Raw genomic sequence first — 22068 nt, 5'->3', positions numbered from 1 at the left:
GCCGTTATGAACAAGTATATTGACAAAAGGATGCCCCCCCTTATCTGAACAAGATGAAACAGCAGTACAGCACACCCATCAATCATAGTCGATCAACTTTTATTTTCCCGCTGCGGCGAACTGCTGAAAAGGGAAGGGAGAGTCTTACCTCAACCTTCCATCTGTTTATCACACTGATCATTCAAAGAAATAAAAAAAATGAACCTGGTACAAGAAAGTATGTAATTTCCAAAGACCAGGCCTATTATTATTTAACCTTGAAATAGAGATTCTCAAAACGAATTGATGCTTTGTGTTTTTAATAATTTCTCATCCACAATTTGTACATTGAGATAGAGCACTGACAGCCACCATCCCATTCGCAAAATCAATGTGAAAGAACTGATAAGGAAACTAAAGAATTGATTTAGGAACTTCTACTTCTAATTGTCGGAGAAACGTGCCGAAGAAGGTTGGTGCAATTCTCACGGTGGTACTCGATCAATAGGCAAAGCTGCCTTATGGCTTCTCGTTTCTCCTCATTCTTAGCCACCAATTCTTCTTCTTTCTCTTTCACCCTCTTTTCTAGCTCCTCAATCTTCTTCTCAGACTCAAAGACAGTCCTCATCAATTTCTCCAAGTCCCTTTCTTTCTCAGCTAACTTAGCTCCCCTGTAGCTGGCCTCATCCTTCAAACTCGAGATGGCCCCTTCTTTTTTCTCCAATCTGACTGCCAGTTCATGCTTCTCGTTCTTTAGTTCTTCCTTCTCATACAGTTGATTTTTCGCCATCTCTTCCAGGATTTTGAGAATCCCAGAACATTCCACTAGTCGTCCTATGAAGTGGGTAGACTTCTGACTAAATATCGATTCTAGCTCACGGATTCGGTTACCTAAAGCTGAAGTCCCCAACTTGGCATCTTCTTTCATTTGCATGAGCTGGGCTTGCAAGGAACCCAACTCTCCATACAATTTCTGCATTTTTTCTTCAAGCTCTTGGGCTCTTTTCTGTGACACTTCGACTAGCTTTTCATATTTTTCTTCTTTATCCCTACTTTCAGTCTCAGTGATTTTGACCTTCTGGTTTGACAGGCGGACCTGGACTTCAAGAGTTTGAACTTGACCATGCATCCTTGCAATCTCCTTCAGTGCATTCATCTTTTCATCTTCAGAAAGTACAAGATTTTCCTCAAGTTCCTTGCAGCTATTAGCTAACTTCATCATATCTTTATTTTGGTCTATGCTAAGATTCTCCAGAATTGCAAACTTATGTTTGAATTGCTTAAAGTTACTGAGAAATTCATTGAAGCTACCCCTGAGATCTGACAATCGAGTTTCTTGATAAACAATTTTGCTTTTTATTTCCTCTTCTAGATTTTTCATCAAAACCAGGTTTCCTAAGCATCTGTCACTTATTATGTTCCTCTCTTCTTCTACTTTACTTTTCTGGATGGATAGCAGATCTAGCTCCTTCTGAAGATCATCTGCACAAATAGTCATAGCTTGAATTTTACTGTCTGACTCTCTCTGTATCTCTTCAAGTTTTTGCTGGAGAGTTAGTACTTCAACTCCCATCACTTCCAACCTTTTCTCCATGTCGGAATTCTCATTACGCAAGCCTGCATTAGTCTGTTGCAGCATGGAAACTTCCTCCCTCAGCTGCTCCAACTCACTCTCAAGTTTCTGCTCATGAGCCAGTGCCAGCTGTAATTCTGTGGCTGCTGTATTGTTCCCCTCCCTCAGTACTGCAACTTCCTTGTTAAGATCAGTAATTTGGCAATTTGCTACTTCCAGCTCAAATCTTGCATCATCAAGCTTGGTCTGCGACAGTGCCTTACCATTTCTTAGCTGCTCTATTTCAGCTTTGCAGTCATTAATCAACTTCTCGGCCTCCTGTAGCTTGACCTTATTCAGCTGCAGGACTGAATTTTCATTTTTCAACTGTTCCAGCTCCTTTTCTAGTTCCTTTACACTAACATCTGCCTGCTCTAACTCACTCATAAACCTTGAATTTTCAGATATCAATCTATCCTTTTCTTCTGCCATAGCCCCTAGTTCTTTGTTCAATTCATTCATCTTGTTGATTTCGCTTTCCAATAGAGATATATCAACTATTAACTGCTCATTCTTGCCTTTGAGGCCATCTCTTTCTAACTCCACCTGTTGGACTTTGCTTGCAAGTAGAATGTTTTCCTCTGTCAAGGACTTATTTTCTCCCTCTGTTGCTTCAATTATCTGTTTTAGGTTGGATACTTCTGCATCTCTAGATTCTAGAGTCAGATTCAGATCAACACAGTCAGCCAGCAACCTGGAGCACTCATTCATCCTCGTCTGTATTTCGGCAGACAACATTTTTACCTCATCCTCTGCCATCTGGGCCTTCTCTAACTGGGAAGCCAATGCATGAACTTCATCTTCTTTAGCTTTTACCTGCTCATTCAGATCATTGTTGCTATTCAATAATTCTGAATTTTCATCTTTCAGCAGTGCAGAGTCAGTGGTCAAGTTATTTATGGTGCTCTCAGCCTCTTTTATCTTGCTTGATAATCTCAGAATCTCTGATTGCAAGTTTTTTAGTTCATTGAAGCTACCCCTAAGATTTGCCAGTCGAGTTTCTTGATAAACAATTTTGCTTTTTATTTCCTCTTCTAGATTTTTCATCAAAACCAGGTTTCCTAAGCATCTGTCACTTAATATGTTCCTCTCTTCTTCTACTTTACTTTTCTGGATGGATAGCAGATCTAGCTCCTTCTGAAGATCATCTGCACAAATAGTCATAGCTTGAATTTTACTGTCTGACTCTCTCTGTACCTCTTCAAGTTTTTGCTGGAGTGTTAGTACTTCAACTCCCATCATTTCCAACCTTTTCTCCATGTCGGAATTCTTATTACGCAAGCCTGCATTAGTCTGTTGCAGCATGGAAACTTCCTCCCTTAGCTGCTCCAATTCACTCTCAAGTTTCTGCTCGTGAGCCAGTGCCAGCTGTAATTCTGTTGCTGCTGTATTGTTCCCCTCCCTCAGTACTGCAACTTCCTTGTTAAGATCAGTAATTTGGCAATTTGCTACTTCCAGCTCAAATCTTGCATCATCAAGCTTGGTCTGCGACAGTGCCTTACCATTTCTTAGCTGCTCTATTTCAGCCTTGCAGTCATTAATCAATTTCTCGGCCTCCTGCAGCTTGATCTTATTCAGCTGCAGGACTGAATTTTCATTTTTCAACTGTTCCAGCTCCTTTTCTAGTTCCTTTACACTAACATCTGCCTGCTCTAATTCACTCATAAACCTTGAATTTTCAGATATCAATCTATCCTTTTCTTCTGCCACAGCTCCGAGTTCTTTGTTCAATTCATTCATCTGGTAGCTGACTGCTTTGAGTTCAACATCCAGATTGTTGATTTTGCTTTCCAATAGAGATATATCAACCATTAACTGCTCATTCTCACCTTTGAGGCCATCTCTTTCTAACTCCACCTGTTGGACTTTGCTTGCAAGCTGAAGGCTTTCCTCTGTCAAGGACTTATTTTCCCCCTGTGTTGCTTCAATTATCTGTTTTAGGTTGGATACTTCTGCATCTCTAGATTCTAGAGTCAGATTCAGATCAACACAGTTAGCCAGCAACCTGGAGCACTCATTCTTCCTCGTCTGTATTTCGGCAGACAACATTTCTACCTCATCCTTTGCCATCTGGGCCTTCTCCAACTGGGAAGCCAATGCATGAACTTCATCTTCTTTAGCTTTTACCTGCTCATTCAGATCATTGTTGCTATTCAGTAATTCTGATTTTTCATACTTCAGCAATTCAGAGTCAGCAGTCAAGTTATTTATGGTGCTCCCAGCCTCTTTTATGTTGCTTGATAATCTGAGAATCTCTGATTGCAAGCTTCTGTTCTCCTCCTCTATGGTCGTCAACCTCTGGGTTAGGTCATCTCCTTTTTTATCAGCAGCTTTAAGCAAAAGTTCCAAATTTTCAACCTCCGATAACAGAAGTGCAGTCTTCGAAGATGACTCCTCAGTTGCCAATTTTAAAGCTTCCTTCTCCTTAATTGTATCATTTAATTTCTGTTTCATACTAGCCACTATTACATCTCTTTCTTCAACTTCTTCCTTCAAATTCGTGTTTTCTAACTTCAATCTCAACATCTCATCAGACATGTGATCTTTCAGTAAGGAAAGTTCTTTTACACATTTTTCTGCCTGACTTAACTTGTCAGAAGTTTCTCTGTTTTCTAACCTGAGAGCTTCATTTTCTTCATTAAAAATTGCAATCCTTTCCTTCATGTCAGTTTCTTCCTTCAGGAGAGCCTCCGCTTTTTGCTTAAGAACCCCGTTCTCAGACTGTAAGGCCTCAATACTGCCTCCCATCATTAGGAGTTTGTTCTCCAAAGTTCCAATAACTGAATCCCTTTCTCTCAATTTGGCTGCAAGATTTTCAAGTTCAGCAAGCTTTGAACAAGTAGATTCGATTTCACACTGGAGTTGGCGGTTTTTCCTTTCTGCACACTCAACCTGCTCCTGCAGATTTTGGTAATCTTGCAAAGGAATTACCTGTGCTTTGTCTTCTTTAACCTTCCTTGATTTCTTCTTATTATCTGAATCTGAATCCGATGAGCCTGAACTTGATGAGTCAGAAGGGCCCCCCTCGTCTCCTCTATGAAGCTTCTCAATCAACTGATAATAGTGTTCGTGGAGCTCTTGGTAGCTCTTGTGAAAATCCGTTACAAGGAAAGTTAGTTCAGACTTATCAAATGAATTCACTGAGTTATCCATGTTGCTCTCCTCTCCTATTATCTTCAGTATTTTTTGCACATTTTGTTCGATATCTGCAAGGAAAATAGGATGACCATGGGGAAGAGGCAAGATGAAAATGACACCTACAAACCTCAGATGAGCTATTATGGCAAATGATACTAGTGTAAATGAGAAGGCACATTTAATATTGTGCACTTCTGGTGAGCAACAGTGAGAGAAGGTGATAGATATCATTCTGATTCATATTAACAAAATTGACAAAAACTATTGATGGAAGCCTCTGGTCTCCTTTCAACAATCAAAAGATAATTTATGCAAGACAATTACCTTTCTTACTGTCCAGTACTTTTGAGTTATCAGGATGATGGATGTCGACCCCAATAATAGAAGATAACATTTTTCTGAATCTGTGTTTCTTTCTCATATTGAAGACCTTATTTTTGCTACTTCTAAAGTTGTCCTTGAGAAGACTTAATCCATCAACTTGGCTGTGTTTGAGTTTCTACCTCCAATGAATCAACAACACAAGAGTCTTCTGCATGATTGAACGATCAAGCCTGATTTAAGTACATGCATAAAAAATCATGTTATGTAGAAATTTCTAATAAGTCACTGTAATGAATTAGCTACTTTTTCTATTAACTCAGTTAAGCTTGAATAACAAGATTAGATGCACCTGAACTGAGAACCATTTAAAAGTTTGAGAAAGCTTCAAATCAAATTTCACTAGAAAGATAGTTAATCACTTAATCCATTCATACTAAATATAACCTATGTCAAGAAGAAAGATACTCAAGGACATTTAGAAACCAAGGTTCAAAGTTTTGGTTTTGGTATGACACATTTCGATCTGTTCTGGCCGTTTCAATTCTAGTTTTGCTGTTGTGTCGATTTCGGACATTTTTAATGAGCAAAGTTCACAAAATTATAAAGAATATCAACAATTTAGAAAATATGAGAAAATTAAGAACAGAAAATAAAATTATAAAGACCCAAAAAATTGTTGGTCATTGTCGCTATGCAAAGTGAAACTACGAAATATATCAAATTCCTATCAAAACCAACTTGAAACTTGTGTAAATACATTTTTTTTTGTCTTATTGCATTATACTAGATCTAATAGCACGTAAGCAATTGGGTTCCCTAGGTACAAGTTGGATTTGAGTCAAATCCGTCCTGGAGTGCGAAACATACTTAAAACAAGTGTATCAGAGCTGTCTTGGTCAGATGCTGGTTTTGGGGGCAATTTTGAATCAGATGGGACCGAGATGCAAAACATGTCAAGTAAACATCAAACAAAGCTTCAAATTCTCTTTGAAACTATGTTTTGGCATCTAGTCAATTTGATTGGATATCAAAATATTGCCCATGGATCTTGTTTAAGAGACGAGTGCTACTAAATGAAAACAAATTTTCAAGACTATAAAGAATCATAGTCTGATTCCGTCTGAGTTGGCCAGAGTGGCCGACTCACAGAGAGTTCACATTTGACGGCATGCCAATATCAGAATTCTATGCAGAAAAGTCAGAGAAGTGTGGGAAGTCCAGCCTCAGCCCAACAAAGAAAATGGGCCAAAATTAAGCCCAAGAATGCCTTGCAAGCCTGACCATGTTGCAAGCTCACATGGAAACCTACGTGGATTAATCCTCAGTAAAACCATAAAAAGCCACCAAATTCTTCAATAAGATGTCAAGATTTAACAAAGAAGCCACAAGAAGCAACATCATGGATTACCTACTCCACATCAACCAACTCCAACATGCAAAGGCCAATTTAAAAAAATAAAAATAAGAGAAATAATCAGATAAACGGATTAGAAATTCTCGCACGACTCTGTCCCCTTGGTCAATACGATCTCTCCCTCTAATCTCCGCTTGCACCCATCTCAACTCAAACAGTCAAAATTCCAGCCCACATCCACGTTAAGAAACATAAGGAAAACGCATCCACTATCACATACCACTGACGCACAAACATAAGCAAACTACGCAAGAGCAAAAGTATTTCCGCTTAGATTCCTACCAGTTAATTTCGAAAGCAGAGTAATCTACTGATCTCAATCCCCTATTCGATAAATAAATAAACTAATAAATCGTATAAAAGTTTAAGCAAGAACTGAAACGAATCAAGAAACAAAAACGTACCAAAAAGAAAATCTCCTCTCCTCTTTCTGCTGCTCCGAAAGATCTGAAACAAATCAAACGCCGGCGTCTGTTAATCTCGACCCAAACGAGAAAACGATCAGGAGATCGGAGAGCTACCGATGATAAGATCCAAGAAATTGAACCAAAAGTACGGAGAAATTAGTGAAAAATAAGGGGGGGAGGGGAATTGGAAGGAGGAAAACTGAAGCGTTTCTTGAAACAGCTGGGAGTTTCTCAGTGGAGTGGAGAGAGATGGCGAACTGGTGGCAGGGAGAGGGATTATATTTTTGGAACTTAGCGAATTATAAAAGCCATTAAAGTTATCACTATTTACGGTTCCGCCATTACAGGGCCGGCAGGCAAATCTCGTGCTTCGAGATCCCCTCACCTCCCGTGTGATTACCTCCCGTTCTCGCCGCACGGAACGTTCGCCTACGTGGTTGCTTGTCAAAGCTTCCCGCCACACTTGGGAATGTTGACGAGCCGTCCGATTCTGTGGTCCGTGATCAGACGGTGTAGATTGGTGGAATCTCGTTGTCCTTACTCTGAGCTAAATTTCAGGAGACTGCGAGGCATCCACTGTGATCTCCAGCTCAGATGTCTGAGATACACGTGGAGTGTTGCCTAACCATGTGATTAGTGGGCCCCCAAAAATTAATTAAAAAGAGAAACGATTTACTTCCCAATTAATAATTGTTTTAAGACAACTTTCTTTTCGCCATATCGAATGTTAAATTAGGATGAAAATAATTATATATGAAAATAAAATGTAGCAGATCCCGGACAAGCAGGCTGCACATGAATTGATGCTAATGACAGCAACCAATGGAGTGTCGTCTATGGTCTTCCAAATAATAAACAACATTAATTAATATAAATTGATGGTATTAGAGCCAAAACCTAGGACGGAATGAAATTAAATATTTAGCTTGGAAGCTACTGTATATATATACTTAATTTGTACAAGTGGTAGAGGTGGTAGTCACCTAATCCGGTTAAGTTAGCGAGTTTGATCAGGTCGAGCTACGATAGTACAAATATATATACGATCTATTTAATAATTAGATTAGATAAGTTAGTCGATTCAAATTTAATTAAAATTAAATTAAATTTATTTAAAAGTTGAGCTATATTGTTAGATTATCGAATTGGGTAAGGTTTTAACTCCTCAGAGATGGTACTGACATTGGGGACCTGAGGTTAAGAATTCATGTAGCCAAGATATGAATAGGAGACAGCTTAAAACATTTTGAAATAACAACTCATCTTAGGCCTTTCAAAGATACCAAATATCATTAAAAAGAAGAGTAGCAATTAATGGATTACCCTGGCCTTCAGGAGCCGGTCATTAACACTCCAAGAAGCACAGGAAATATTAAATTGAATTCCCACCACCTACTCAAATTAATCTCCACAATTTTGAAGCACAGAAGCAGCCAAAGAAGAAGTAATTAATGGATTCCTCCTGAAGAGAACACACTGGACAGAGTGTGAAAGGGATAAAGAGAAACATGACATGCCTCAACAAATGTTATTCACTAGCTCAGGCCCAAAGAGTTTGGGCTGGGCCTGAGCCCACACCTCAGACATGACCATGAAACGGGCTATGCCGCAACCGGACCACTAACAATATCATCTTCGTCATCGAGCCCAATTAGGCATGTCAATACCTTAGTGGGTTATTTTTATTATTTCTCTAGTAACAAATCATTAATCCGTAAACAATATATAAGTTTGATAATTGAATCAACTCTTCTAAATAATGAGTTTTAATGCGCCTAAATATTTATAGACTAGTTTGAACATAATTACTGAGCTACAATGATAACTTATTTTAATTAAAAAGATATAATTTATTAAATTTTATTTCGAGCAGCGTGAGAAGTATCTTGTTGGATAAGGATCGATTGTTGAATAAAACAAGTTATTAGTCTCATCTTTTTCAATTCAAGAGATCCAAAGTGTACGAACAAAATACACAAAATCCACCTAGTTTTTAAATATATATTAATCCAATAATTACTCAATAATCGTAGAAGCTTCCGACGTCTATGCTTTTACTCTTATCCAGCCATATATAGCTCACCAACTTCCGCAGCATACTTATCGCAAGCAACATTTGGAGCTGTGCGGTCAGCCGATCCAACGTGAAAGGCACGTGCATCCCCCCCTCCCATGCAGCCTCCCTCGTCGAGTTTTCACGTGCCGTTGGATATCCTTCACGTGAGCTCTCTCCCGTGGTGGTTTCGAGTTCCATATCTTTCACCGCTTCCGCTTGGGGACCAGATTTCAATATATATATATATATATATTCTACGGATTAAAAGTTAAATGCATGACGTGGCAGATTGTCAACCAATAAGACATGCACCGGAAGATGGCGTCACCCCTGCCCCACGTCTTTTGCACGTGCCGTACCGTGCTGACTACAACCGTTTTGATGGCAGGGAGGGCGCAACGTGGCTGCGTCTCCACCACCGAAGCCTCGGCGCCGCTCCCCCTGCCTCGGGTACCAAACACAAACAGCGACCCAATTGGAGGGCAGCGAGCGAGCGGGTCCCACCTGGCTGGGATCGAACACCCGCCCATCGATTTCCCTTGCCTGTAGGCTGTAGCTAATCGTTCCGGTGCACCGCCGCAACGGATAAGATATTCGTCCAGCCCCGGAGAACACCGGGAATGTCGGATTAATTTATTCCCTTCTCCTGCCACAGCCTCACGATCAGGATCGTGCGGTGCGCCTTCACTTTGACTCGCTTAGAGAGTCTTGGTCAGCACGAGCCCACGTCAGCGGATTTATCTGGATTAGGTGGATAACTTATAACTTATTCTGTCCCTATTCGACGGGGCCGTTGTTTGGTGCTCGTCTTCACCGGAATATAAGCACACAATTTCCACGCTTTTTAAATAAAACAAGTCTTCTTTCTTCTTTTTTTACCTTCTTTAGTATCCAACTTTGAAGTGGAATATTTATAATGGGGAAATCGGCGAGACGCGAGTATAAGATGTTTCCCTCTCGATATTTCCATTAGCCGACTTGAAAGGATTAATTGGTTTTGCTCTCTCTGGGACTCAGTCGGTAGCTTCTTTTTCGAGGTAAACCTCGGTTGTATTCTAATTTTGGAAATGTTAGGGTTATTGAAGTTTGATTTGGGGTTGGTGGCCCGGACACGGGAGCTGGAGAGATTGTGCCGGTTGTTCGTGAAGAAATCTACATATTTGCTCGAGTTTGGAGCTCTTTCTCTAGGGTTCTCTTTTGTTTCACGTCTTTGATTTTGATTTGCTCGGTATTTGTTATTTTTGTGTTCTTTTCTTAGATACGTGCTTGGTGACTATTTTGTTTGGTAGCATTCGATTAGAATATTGTTTAACTCTCGGATCGGAAAAGCAATACTCTGATAGGGATATTGTACTGTAGACTTTCTGAGATTTTTTTTCTCTTTGGAAGGAAATTTTGAGTGGGATCGATTTTGATTGAGTTGATGGTAAGCTAACAAGATGATTTTGCTTCCCTTTGTCGTGGTCTTGTTTCAGATTTTTGTACTTAATTCTGAGGACCTTGGTATAACGTAGATGCTTTATTCTTACTCTCTGTTTTGTGATGTCTGAACAGGATCTCGAAGAAGCTGTGTACTTGAGTTGCTGATTCATATTTAAAACTCGGTTCTTTTCGTATTGCCTTAGAACTTATCTGCTTCTAGGTAGATTGAACTCTTTAGTGTGGTAAGTATACTTCGATCTCATGGGAGGGGCAACGGAAGTGAATGAGAACATCGAGGGTTCGACAGAAGGTTTCCGCTTTAAAAGCAAAGAGAATGGTCAACCGCAGCTGCAATCTATCAGCTGCAGTGCATTAGAAACGCCTGCCCTTGTCTCCCGAGATGCTGATTGGCCTGAGCATTTCCCTTTACTTCAGTTGCCTGAGACGTTTCTGGAAATGGTTGATGGAAGGGGTGCAAATTACAGTAATTTTTCTCATTCTGGATCTCAACCAGATTTTACCGACCCTAAGTCTTCGAGCATTCCTGGAATGATGGTGGAGGAGCTGACATTAAAAAACTACAGGATCCCCAGTTTGTCTATAGATGGTAACCCAGGTAGTGGAGAGAGACCTTTTGCTAGGAAAGGGCTATGGCATAATTTCATGAGACTGGCAGGGGGAATGAGGGATGCTCCACCTGGGGACATTAGTCGTCGGGATGAGGCAAGCAATGCCTTGCTTCCCCAGTTTGGGGCTCAAAGGCCTTTTTCGTGCATGACACCAGACGATAGTGCACAATCTGCAGAATTTGACAACCACACGGCCAGCAATTCCAGTAGTAGATTTCCTGATAGGGTCCAGAGTACACTCCTAACATCTGAGTTTCCTGAGATTTTAGTCAAGAGTACGTTGAAGGGTAAGGGGGTTGCTTATCGAGGGGCCCATGAAAGGGTGTTCAGAGATCAAGCTGTTGAAAAGCCTAATGCCAATACAGAAGTAACTTCTACTTCATTGCATAGAACCAGTGCAAAAGCAGATGGCATCTCTCTCTTTGGTGGAGGCAATGGTGGTGTTGACTTGGATACCCATCACAACGAGATTAACCTGAGGGAACATCTTAATGTTAGACACCAAAAAATAAGCAAGCCTGAGAGGCTGCATATATTTAAGCAGATCCTGGAGCTTGTGGACATCTGTCATTCCCATCGATTATTTTTGCAGCAGCTACGACCATCATATTTCCTAATCTCGCCTTCAAATAAAGTTAAATATATTGGTTCTTTTATCCCTCATGAGTCACCAGATCTAGTCAAACAGGATAGTCAATACATGGAGGATCATTTGAATAGGAAACGGTACTTGGATGTAAACAAATATAATGGTGCCATTTCGAGACTAAAGCGTCGAAAAATTGGCGAGTACAGTGACGTTGGTACTTGGCATCACATATGTTCTCCTATGTGTGACTCCAAAAATGTTCAAGGTGAAGAAAGTGGAGCTAGTGTTTCCAGATCCGCGAATTCTGGGTGTGACTTAAGGGAACTATTGAGACAGGGTGAACCATACAATAGAACTAGTCTTTCTCACATTCCAAGTGTATATAATCATAGCAGGCAGAAACCCATGTTTGAAATGCATAAGGTGGAGGAAATGTGGTATACTAGTCCAGAGGAGCTACATGAAACTGTATGCCCTTTCGCGTCAAACATTTACAGTCTGGGAGTTCTTCTCTTTGAGGTATTCAGATGTCATTTGGCTCTAGCACCAAATTTTCAATTTGATTTGATATTTTATTTGCAAAGAGAATATCTTTAAGATTAATCATCTAAATGCATTTGTATGTAGTTCTGGCATGCTGCCCTTGTAGCACATTGGTGCTACTGCTTCACTGATATGTTAATTGACATGCACTGAAGTAGCTTTGATACCTCTTGGACTTGTTGACTTGTTCTGGCATGTGTGCACCGAAGTAGCTTTGATAGCTTTGGACTTGTTCTGGCGTGTGTGCACTGATGATGCCTTTCGGGCTTGTTCTGGCATGTGAGAAGACCATAATCATGGAACGTGGTGACTCATACTTCATAAGCTTTATTGGTGCTTGATGGAAAAGATTTCCCAAGATTCTCTACTTTTCCACATGTTCTTCAAAACTTGAATGCCTAATTTTGAGTGTTATCTGCCTCTTTTAATCTAGTTGTCAGAAATCAAAGGTTGAATTAGAACAATATTAGGATGTAAGATTTTGTAGAGTTTTAAATTGCAGACAAAAATAGGTTGTGGCCTCTGTAAGTCATTTGATCATGGTCAGTGGTTATTTCTAGTGTGGGCTATGGCGGCATACTCTTTTGGATGACAAATGTGGATGTGCGATTAAATTTTGTTTGGTTTTGCTTAAACTTGATGGCTCATAGTTACACATAGGTCAATAAACACGAACTAACTAATATATCTTTTAGATGTTATCTTATAGAATATAGAGTATCCTAATTGTCCATCTATCGAATATATGTTGCAGCCCATCTCATCTAAAAACATGTTGGGTAATATCTGATCTGCTCCAGTTATGTACCTGATCATTTTCAGATGTAGACATGGATTTGCCCATCTGTTGGCTGCCCGGACTCTTATCCTTATCTGGGTGGTCCTACTGGATACGGATATGGGTTTAAAATACTATATAAATATGTACTCGGTCTACCTATATAACTTAATATAAGAAAATTAGAATAAAAGAACAAAATAAAGCATGTTTTTTATGTGAATCTATAGTCTGTTTTTCTTGAATATTGTGTTGTAAATTTAAGTAATTTGTACATTTCTCGTAGCTTTATAATTAAAATATGGATATCACTTGGTCTCTATCAATTCGTTTCACCCTAAAAAAAGAGGACCACTTATCTATTATATCTTTCATCATCATTCAAGTCCTAGCGGTGCATGTAAATATGAGAAGTAGCCTTCATGCTGTCAGACTGACACAATGCTGACTTCCTTTTCCACTTTCCAGCTCTTTTGTTATTTTGAATCATGGGAAGTGCATTCTGTAGCAATGTCTAATCTTCACTATCGGATTCTCCCACCAAATTTTCTTGCTGAAAATCCTAAGGAGGCTGGTTTCTGTCTTTGGTTGCTGCATCCAGAACCGTTTTCTCGGCCAAAGGCAAGGTTAGTGTTTTAGTACAATACATTGATGAAAATGGCTAAGATCTATGAATCTGGTTGAATTTTTCTCATTTGTTTAAATAAAATATATACAAGCATGGCTCCAACTTTAATTAACCTTTATGCCATGGTTTAAGTTCCTCTCCTTTTCTCTTTCACAGAATGTATTCGTCTTTTTTACTTTCGGGGGTGGGGTGGTGGCTGGGGGAGGTTGGGTTATTATAATTCATAAGCATGTAATTCAAGATCCACATTCATATTCGGCTGAAGTTATCATTGCATGAATTGGCTCATCATATTGACCTACTTAGCATGCTAGACTAACTTTAAGGGAAAAGACAAAATCTTTTGACTTTAATATCTATAAGAGAAAGCAAAGGTGCAAACTTTATTCACTAAGTATGAAAGATTGAAGAGGGAGGGCTCTTGCCTTTATCAAGCAAGGCAGGAATGTCTTATTTATTGCGATAGCACTTAATTTTTGGACTTCATGCCACACAAAATAATAGTTACTGCAATGCGAGTTACTGTAGCCCAATAAAGGGGCTTCACTATTGAATTTGCATTCGAAATCACTTCTTATGGAAGTATATCTAGCTTATTTATATATGATAACTAGAATTTTTACTTTCTTTGGAGAATTTGGTGTCTTCATATGCTAAAATGACTTGTACTTTCTTGAGCTTCTTATACTTGGTATTTTTCTCAAAAAAATGGACCAAGAACTAAAGATTTCCCATAAATTTTCATTACATAACACAGGTGTAAGTTACAATGTTATTTTTGGTAAAAGTTTCACGTATGGATCTTCAGATCTGGAGAGGGTTATCTGGCTTTAAGATTAAAACTTGAGTAATGACACATTTTCAACTTGAACATAAGTAGATGAAGATTTATCTATTTTTTCTCCTTTACCAGAGAAATTGTCCTATGTGACTTCATAAGTGAAGATCGGGATCTGTCAATTCTAGATCAACCAACAGTGTCAATTGATGAAGAGGATGCAGAAGCAGATATGTTATTGCATTTCCTCATATCTTTGAAAGAACAAAAGGAGAAGAAGATTGCCAAGTTAGTAGAAGATCTTGGATGTGTACAAACTGATATTGCAAAGGTCGAGAAAAGGACCTCATCAGGAGCTGAGTTTAATCTAGATGTCAGGGATCGACTAGCAAATTTTGCTCATATATCTGATATTTTCCCTCACAGACAAGTGGCAGGATCAGAGATAATACCAAGGTTGACCAAGGCAAGCATATACGAGGAGAGATTGTTGAGGAATATTGAACAACTTGAAAACACATACTTTTCCATGAGATCCAATGTTGAGACCTCTGAAGCTAACCCTGCACCACGTTCAGATTGCGATGTTTTGAAAATTCGTGACAGATGTCACCAGGTTGAGAACAACGCTGATGTTGGGAAGGAATCAACCACCCATTTAGGAGCCTTTTTTGAGGGTTTATGCAAGTATGCTCGGTACAGTAAATTTGAAGCGCTTGGAAGTTTGAAGAATATAGAAATGCTTAACTCTGCAAATGTCATCTGTTCGTTGAGTTTTGACCGGGATGAAGAGTACTTTGCTGCTGCAGGGGTGTCAAAGAAAATTAAGATTTTTGAGTTCAATTCTCTCTTGGATGACAGTGTTGATATTCATTACCCATTGATTGAGATGCCAAGTAGATCCAAGATTAGCTGTGTCTGTTGGAACAACTATATCAAAAATTACTTGGCCTCAACAGACTATGAAGGAGTTGTTCAAGTAGGTGCTCTTATGCTATTATTGTTCCTTGGCATATCACTGGACATGCTGTTTTTCAAAGCTCAATAGATTTTCCTTACTATCTTTGATTTGTTTTGGGCCTTTCCTCATTGTTATAAGAATGTGTTACACCTTATTTTCAACTGAATTGCTTGATTTTTTTTTATTATTGTTATCGGAGATAAATTTATCTGATGAACTTTGATTTTTCATGCTGTGTATGATTCCCTTTTCCTTTAAATATTGTTTACATTTACCTTGTATTAGGTAAGTTCAATCTTTTAGTCATGTCATTTATCCCCTTAGTTTTGAATTTGGAACGTTACATGGAATCAGACTGATGCTTGGACTTGGATGAAATTTTTTGATACCCTCCACCATCCACCTCTTACTCTTTCACCCTCTTTCTGCTATAACATTGGAGATCTTTTATAGAGAAATGCGGTGCTTTATGTATTGCTTTCCTTTTTCCAAGTTAATTGCCACCTTTTCGGTGGTAATTCATAAGCTGCATAAATAGTATACATGAGTTTATAATCTGTTGAAGGTGTTAAAGATGTCAAGCCTGTTGATCCATTTCTTAATAATTGTGCACAATGGCTTGTGAAGGTTGCTAGGTGTTTAGTCTATGCTTAGGGGTGAAAACAAATTGGATAGTGCTCAATCCGCATTCGGATCCAAATTTTTTGTTTGGATTTGGATACTAATATTGGACGAATACTAAAATTTAAAATCATATTCTAACTAAATAAGATATGGATAATTTTCGGATAGAGAATCAAACTTTAAATGGATGCCGATTAAATTTTAAACAAATTATGACATTTTATTTAGAGATAATTAACACAAAAATATTAAGAGTTAAATTTTTTTTTTCTTGCATGTCAATTACATATTAAATTAGTAAAATCAATCTCTACAAACAATATAGACACATCATTAGTAACAATATCAATATTTACCATTTAAATAAACAAATTAAAAACTATAAATCATTTAAAAACAGATATTCGATACCCGTATCCGTATCTAAAAAATTATATTTGATTCGTATCTGAATGCGTATTCGATTTTTTCTCTTTCAAAAATTCTATCAATATCTGCATCTGTATCTGGATAGGGTTGAAATTTTTTATCTGAATCAAGTCATGGATAGTGGGTCGGGTCGGAATTAATCTGACCCGTTTTCACCCTTATCTATATTGCTTTGCTTTGAAAATGTGTTGTTCGCAGTTGCACTCTTTGTTAATGTCATTATGAACTGATAGGCTTCATCTTTTGATCATTTGCAATAACATATTTACCCAGTATATATTGACATCTTTCTCCTTTTTATGGGGAGTGTACCACTGCGAGTAATCATAAGAAAGGTCTGGATTCTTGAACAACATATTAGATGTCAGATAAACCTGCTTTGGAGTCCCAAATTGAACATATATCAGGGAACAAATCTTTGGGACGGACATTTTTTCAGCTGTTTATCTGTATTATTGTGTTGCTTTCACTGCTCGTGCATGATGTACTTCTAATTCCACATCTGCAACTGCAATAAGCATGTGCTGATCCTAGTTTATTGATATTACTTACATAGTTACATGTATATAGGAAAGCATGGAGCTTTTGAAGCCTTTTTATAGTGAACTTCCCTTGAGATTGCAATTATTGTTAAACTTTGGTAGATAAATATGTGATTTCATTATATTAAATTTGATGTTTGTATTTGTTATCTGGCCACTTCAATATTTTATGACTTCTAATGAATAAGGCATCTCTACTTCGTTTCTATTTTGTAGGAGACTCAGATTTATCTTCATTTTGTCTTTTTAGGAATTTAAGATATCTTGCTCATCTTCTTTCCCTATTTAATCAGAGTGGTGCCGCTTTTCCTTTTTGATGTCCTCATAACTGACAGAATTGTGTCTCCATCAAGTACTTTTTACTATGTTTTTCTTTGTAATTTGACAAGCATTGTGGCATGCAGTTATGGGATGCAAGCACCAGTCAAGGATTCATGCAATTCACAGCACATAGGAAAAGAGCTTGGTCTGTCAACTTTTCACAAAAGGATCCAACTAAGCTGGTCAGTGGAAGTGATGACTGTTCTGTGAAAGTTTGGAGCATTAATGAGGCATGTTTTCTATATCCCTCATAAATGATTAGTAAACTTCCTTTTTTTTTAAACACTAACAATGTTTGCCATAATTGTTCAAGTCAGTAATTTAGTGATCTCTGTGCCATTTTCAAAACCATATTACTTCTGGCAGTTTTTTCCCCCAAAATCGGCTCTTGTTGTTTTGCTATTTTAGCACCCTGCCTCTTGACTAGATAAGGACAGTGTTTATCCATAGCTGGCACTTTGTTAACATAGATATTTAAAATGAGTTCATGGGTTGCCGAAGGGGGAAACAGCTATGTGAATTTACATTAGTCATTACTCACTAGGTTACTCATTTTTCATTATCATACTTTGGTACTAATTATTGTTTATTTTGTTGGCAGAAAAATTGCATCGATACAATCAGGTGTGTGGCAAATGTATGTTGTGTTCAGTTCTCCTCATACTCCTCCCATATGTTAGCTTTTGGTTCTGCTGATTACAAGATATACTGCTATGATCTACGGAACACAAGGATCCCTTGGTGTACCCTTGGTGGACATGGGAAGGCTGTTAGCTATGTGAAATTCTTGGACTCTGAAACAATTGTTTCGGCATCAACTGACAACACCTTGAAGATATGGGATCTTAATAAAACTAATGCGAGTGGATTATCAACTGGAGCTTGCAGTCTGACGTTAAGTGGACATACTAATGAGAAGGTCTGCAGCTTACTAATTTTGGATTTTATTTTCTGTGCCTATAAAAGTCACACCTGACAATTGGTGGTATCTTCCTGCAGAATTTTGTAGGATTATCCATTTGTGATGGATATATAGCGTGCGGGTCAGAAACAAACGAAGTAAGTATAGTAAGTTTTTTTTTTTTTTTCAAATTTTTCTCCAAAGATCTTGCACTTCATTAGTTCCAGTTAGGTTTGAGATTAATCTAGCTTTGATTGGAGGAAGGAAAGCTGGTTTAAGAAGGTGTTTAGAGATCTCAAGGGATCCTCACTATTATGGATGTCTTGAGTAGGTACTTCAATAAAATATCCTGAGTAGGTAGTTCAAGAAAAAAAAGGCGATGAAGGATGATTGTTACATTGTGCAATCAAAATCTGACTATTTAAAATGCATAAATCATCCTCCTATCGAGATGTGTGAAACATCAGATACTACTATGGAGTCTGCCGGGATCCGGATCAATGAAACTTTAGATGCCTAATATGATCTGGTCTCAATCTAGATAGATACCTAAACAAGTAGTTGCGTATGATCAATAGCAATATGGAATCTGGTCCAGACAGATAAAGTTCTAATGTATATCTTTGGTTTGTCTTTGCGAGCATCTCCTTTTCACTTTTTATCTCACAAATTGGGATCCCTTGTTGTATTCATTTCTGACATACTCATGCATCACTTGGTTAGGGCACACTTTAAAAGTGCATCAACTCCAAACTGTCATCTGAAAACTGAGCTCATATGACTATAAGATTTCATTCTTCCTAATGAAATGATTGCACAGTTGCATGTTCCCTCGCATTAACCAGATTGGTTATCTGTGATGACGAATTTGGACACCCTACTTAAAATATTCTAATTTTTCTGCTTATCTGAACTGAAAGGCTCAGAAGATATGTTTGCTAAACGGAGATTTTGTCTTTCCCTGCAGGTATATGCTTTCAATAGAACTTTCCCCATGCCAATATGTTCTCACAAGTTCGGTTCCCTTGATCCAATTACCGGGCAAGAGACAAGCGGCAGTAATGCACAATTTGTATCCAGTGTTTGTTGGCGAGACAAGTCAAATATGGTAGTCGCTGCCAACTCTACCGGCAGCATAAAGGTACTGCAGCTGGTTTAAAGGAATTGATTGCTGTAATGAGGAAGCTGAAAGTACAAACCGGCAGAGCTAGTCCCTGAGCTGACATATCTGGAAGATTTAATTGCTTATTTTGCAGCTCCATGGATAGTGCATGATGATCATCCATCAGATGCAGCTCAGACATTTACATCCCAATGTTCCCAGATGACGAGGTGCAATATATTTTTGTCAATGTTTAAACAGGATACAGGCATCATTAATAGCTGATCTCAAGAGCATGTTTGTGAGCTGATGCCTGCAACTTCACCATGTTTGCTGCAAATTTTGTTGCCAAGCTGATGCCTTGGATATGGCGACAGCTGCTAAAAGAAACAGAGTCTGGATTGTAGGAACTGCACAACAATTATATTGCTGGCAAGATGAGCGTATATCAGGCATTTACATATACATATGTATGTATCAAGAGCAGCCAAGCACATGCAAGCATTGCCTGGAGTGCATGTACACAAGGTTTTTTTCTTTTTCAGAAAAATGTACACAAATTTTGTAAAGGCCCTAGGTTTAACATTAGAGTAAAAGGTCATTCTTCATTGTGTTGACTTAGCTAAATACTGGAGCAAACAAAGAATATAGATCAGTACTATGTTGACCATTCTTTAAAAGGATTAGAGTAGAAAAAAAAAAGATTGGATCACTTAAATCTGTTTGAATCATGCTATGGGAGTTGATCCAAAAATAATGCTTACTTGGTTAAAGGAGTTTATTTTATACGAGTGTTCAGTTTACTGGATACTATTAAGTTTTGACTTCTAAAAATTGTGATTGTTCTAGTACAGGAAATTGTAATCTGAGTGCTAACAAAGGTCCTTATTTCATCACGTATTAATTTATTAATTTGTATATAGCCATTACAGCATGAGATGATTTATTACCTCAATCATCCTTATGTAGTTTATGAATGGTTATTATTACTATCATCATCCTCATATTATATATATATATATATCATCTTCTTCAAGCTTTCTCTTCATTTGTTCTCCCATCCTCCCCAGAGATCTCCTCCAACGACAACCCTTTGGTCTCCTTCACCAAGAAGGTGCAAAAGAACCCCAACATATTAGTAAACGCCAACACGATAAGAGCCCTTCTGATCTCACTCGTATTCTCATCCAACGTATAGCTCTGCACCACGAACGCCCCGACGATAGCCCCCGCCTTCCCCGCCGCCGCGCTGAGCGCGTGACACGTGGACCTCACCCTAGTGGGGAACAGCTCGGCCGGCAGCACGAACGTGGTACTATTAGGTCCAAAGTTGGCAAAGAAGAAGGTCAACCCATAGAGCGCCGCGAAGAGCATGTGGCTCTCGTTCTTGAGGTACTCGTACTTGAGTCCTAGTATCAACATGAACACCGACATCATGAAGAATCCGACGAGCTGGATTAAGAACCGACCCAGTTTCTCGATGAAGAGGACGGTGAACCAGTATCCGGGGAAGGTGCCGACCAGGGCGATCAAGAACATGGCGCGGGAGGTCTCGAACATCTCCCGGAGCGCGTTAACTTGGTCCGCTGGGCTGGTTAGGTGGATGGCTGGGAAGATGTCCTTCTGGGTCAGGTTCTGACTGTAGAAGGCGATGTCGAGGAGGAACCAAGTCGACGTCGTGCCGACGAGGTGGAGGCCGTGGCGGCGGAGGAACTCGAAGGACAGGAGCGGGTACTGGTTGGAGGAAAGGAACCGGGCGAGCTTGTCTTGGTCGGCGTCCAGCTCGACGTCGAGGACTTTGTTCATGTCGAGAGCCGCCTGCTTGGCGTTCCCGGCGATGAGGGCGGTGTAGCGCGCGGTCTCCGGCATTTTCATCCGCCAGTAGAAGGTGGCGACGGCCGGGATGGCGCCAAGCATGAGGACGATACGCCAGATGAAGTCGGCGTCCGGCTGGGTGGAGTTCTTGCGGTCGGCGACGTAGGCCGGGGCCGGCTGGAGGTGGAGGAAGAGGCCGGAGAGGGTCATGGAGACTAGTCCCGCAAATATGATCCCAACTCCCTGCATCGTGGTAGTAATTAATTTTATAATTATGTTTACTTATATAATTTTCATATCACACCCCTAGTTATCAATCTATATTATGATTAAATCGGTGGATAAAATTACTAAAATACTCCTAAAATATTTTCTAATTTAACGAAGGGTATTATATAAAAATGGAATTTGCTACGAAAATCTCAACCATACGACGTTAAGAAAAGAAAGCCATTAAGGTGTTATCGCATGGAAACAAATTTCTAACAGAAGTTTTGACATCCACCTGCATGGCAAAGACGGCGGCTATGAATGCCCCTCGGGTCTCCTTGTTCGCATACTCCGACATGATGGTTGCCGAGAGGGGGTAGTCGCCGCCGATCCCAAACCCTAGCCAGAACCGAAAGAAGCAAAGCGTCCCAATGACCGCCTTCGGTGTGTGGCCGAAGGAGAGCCCCGAGCCGACGGCGCAAACCGCCATGAGAATAAGAGTAACCCCATACACGCGCTTCCGGCCAAGCTTATCCCCGAACCACCCGAATACCAGCTGGCCCATCAGGGTTCCGACGAGGGCGACGCCGATGACGAGGTTGTTGACAGTGAGTGGAAGCTTCCCGGGCTTACTACTACTCTCGTCGAAGTAATAAATGCGGCCGAGGAGCTTGGAGACGGTGGAGATGCAGAAGAGGTCGTAGGCGTCGGTGAAGAAGCCCATGCCGGCGATCACGATCGCCGTAACGTGGTACCATTGCGTCCGGGCCGAGTCGAGCGCGTCGAGGACGGCGAGGCTGGGAGTGTGGGAGGAGGACATGGTTGTTTGCTATCTAGCTTGAAGGAAGTTGGGTTTTATATAGAGT

At 39.6% G+C, this 22068-nt stretch overlaps 3 protein-coding genes across 5 annotated transcripts; 1 reads left to right on the top strand and 2 right to left on the bottom strand.

The window, feature by feature from the left end:
- Positions 1 to 220: 220 nt before the first annotated feature.
- Positions 221 to 7067, bottom strand: LOC140770242 (uncharacterized). 3 transcript variants are annotated; one of them, XM_073111325.1, is made up of 4 exons: positions 6989 to 7006; positions 6872 to 6914; positions 5054 to 5283; positions 221 to 4797 (listed from the first exon to the last, which is right to left on the bottom strand). In XM_073111325.1, exons 3-4 carry the CDS (start codon positions 5148 to 5150, stop codon positions 407 to 409), a joined length of 4488 nt encoding a protein of 1495 aa, XP_072967426.1. In that variant the 5' UTR covers positions 5151 to 5283; positions 6872 to 6914; positions 6989 to 7006; the 3' UTR covers positions 221 to 406. The 3 variants fall into 3 exon arrangements, with proteins under 3 accessions (XP_072967426.1, XP_072967423.1, XP_072967424.1); XM_073111322.1 differs by having other exon boundaries at positions 6872 to 7067; XM_073111323.1 differs by having other exon boundaries at positions 5054 to 5261; positions 6872 to 7067.
- A 2673-nt stretch (positions 7068 to 9740) lies between these two features.
- On the top strand, positions 9741 to 19909 carry LOC140770139 (protein SUPPRESSOR OF PHYA-105 1). Its single transcript, XM_073111159.1, has 8 exons — positions 9741 to 9967; positions 10485 to 12089; positions 13360 to 13517; positions 14433 to 15276; positions 17258 to 17404; positions 17776 to 18093; positions 18174 to 18233; positions 19043 to 19909. The coding sequence occupies exons 2-8, from the start codon at positions 10614 to 10616 to the stop codon at positions 19232 to 19234; spliced, it is 3195 nt and encodes a 1064-aa protein (XP_072967260.1). The 5' UTR covers positions 9741 to 9967; positions 10485 to 10613; the 3' UTR covers positions 19235 to 19909.
- Positions 19910 to 20209: 300 nt separating this feature from the next.
- Positions 20210 to 22022, bottom strand: LOC140769768 (low affinity inorganic phosphate transporter 4-like). The gene is made up of 2 exons (XM_073110634.1): positions 21498 to 22022; positions 20210 to 21235 (listed from the first exon to the last, which is right to left on the bottom strand). The coding sequence occupies exons 1-2, from the start codon at positions 22020 to 22022 to the stop codon at positions 20210 to 20212; spliced, it is 1551 nt and encodes a 516-aa protein (XP_072966735.1).
- Between the last annotated feature and the right edge of the window lie 46 nt (positions 22023 to 22068).

This window comes from Typha angustifolia, chromosome 11 (genome assembly GCF_048772165.1).
Source record: "Typha angustifolia cultivar Huaian chromosome 11, ASM4877216v1, whole genome shotgun sequence".
In the NCBI taxonomy this organism is placed as follows: Eukaryota; Viridiplantae; Streptophyta; class Magnoliopsida; order Poales; family Typhaceae; genus Typha; species Typha angustifolia.
This window is presented reverse-complemented; position numbering and strand designations above follow the sequence as displayed.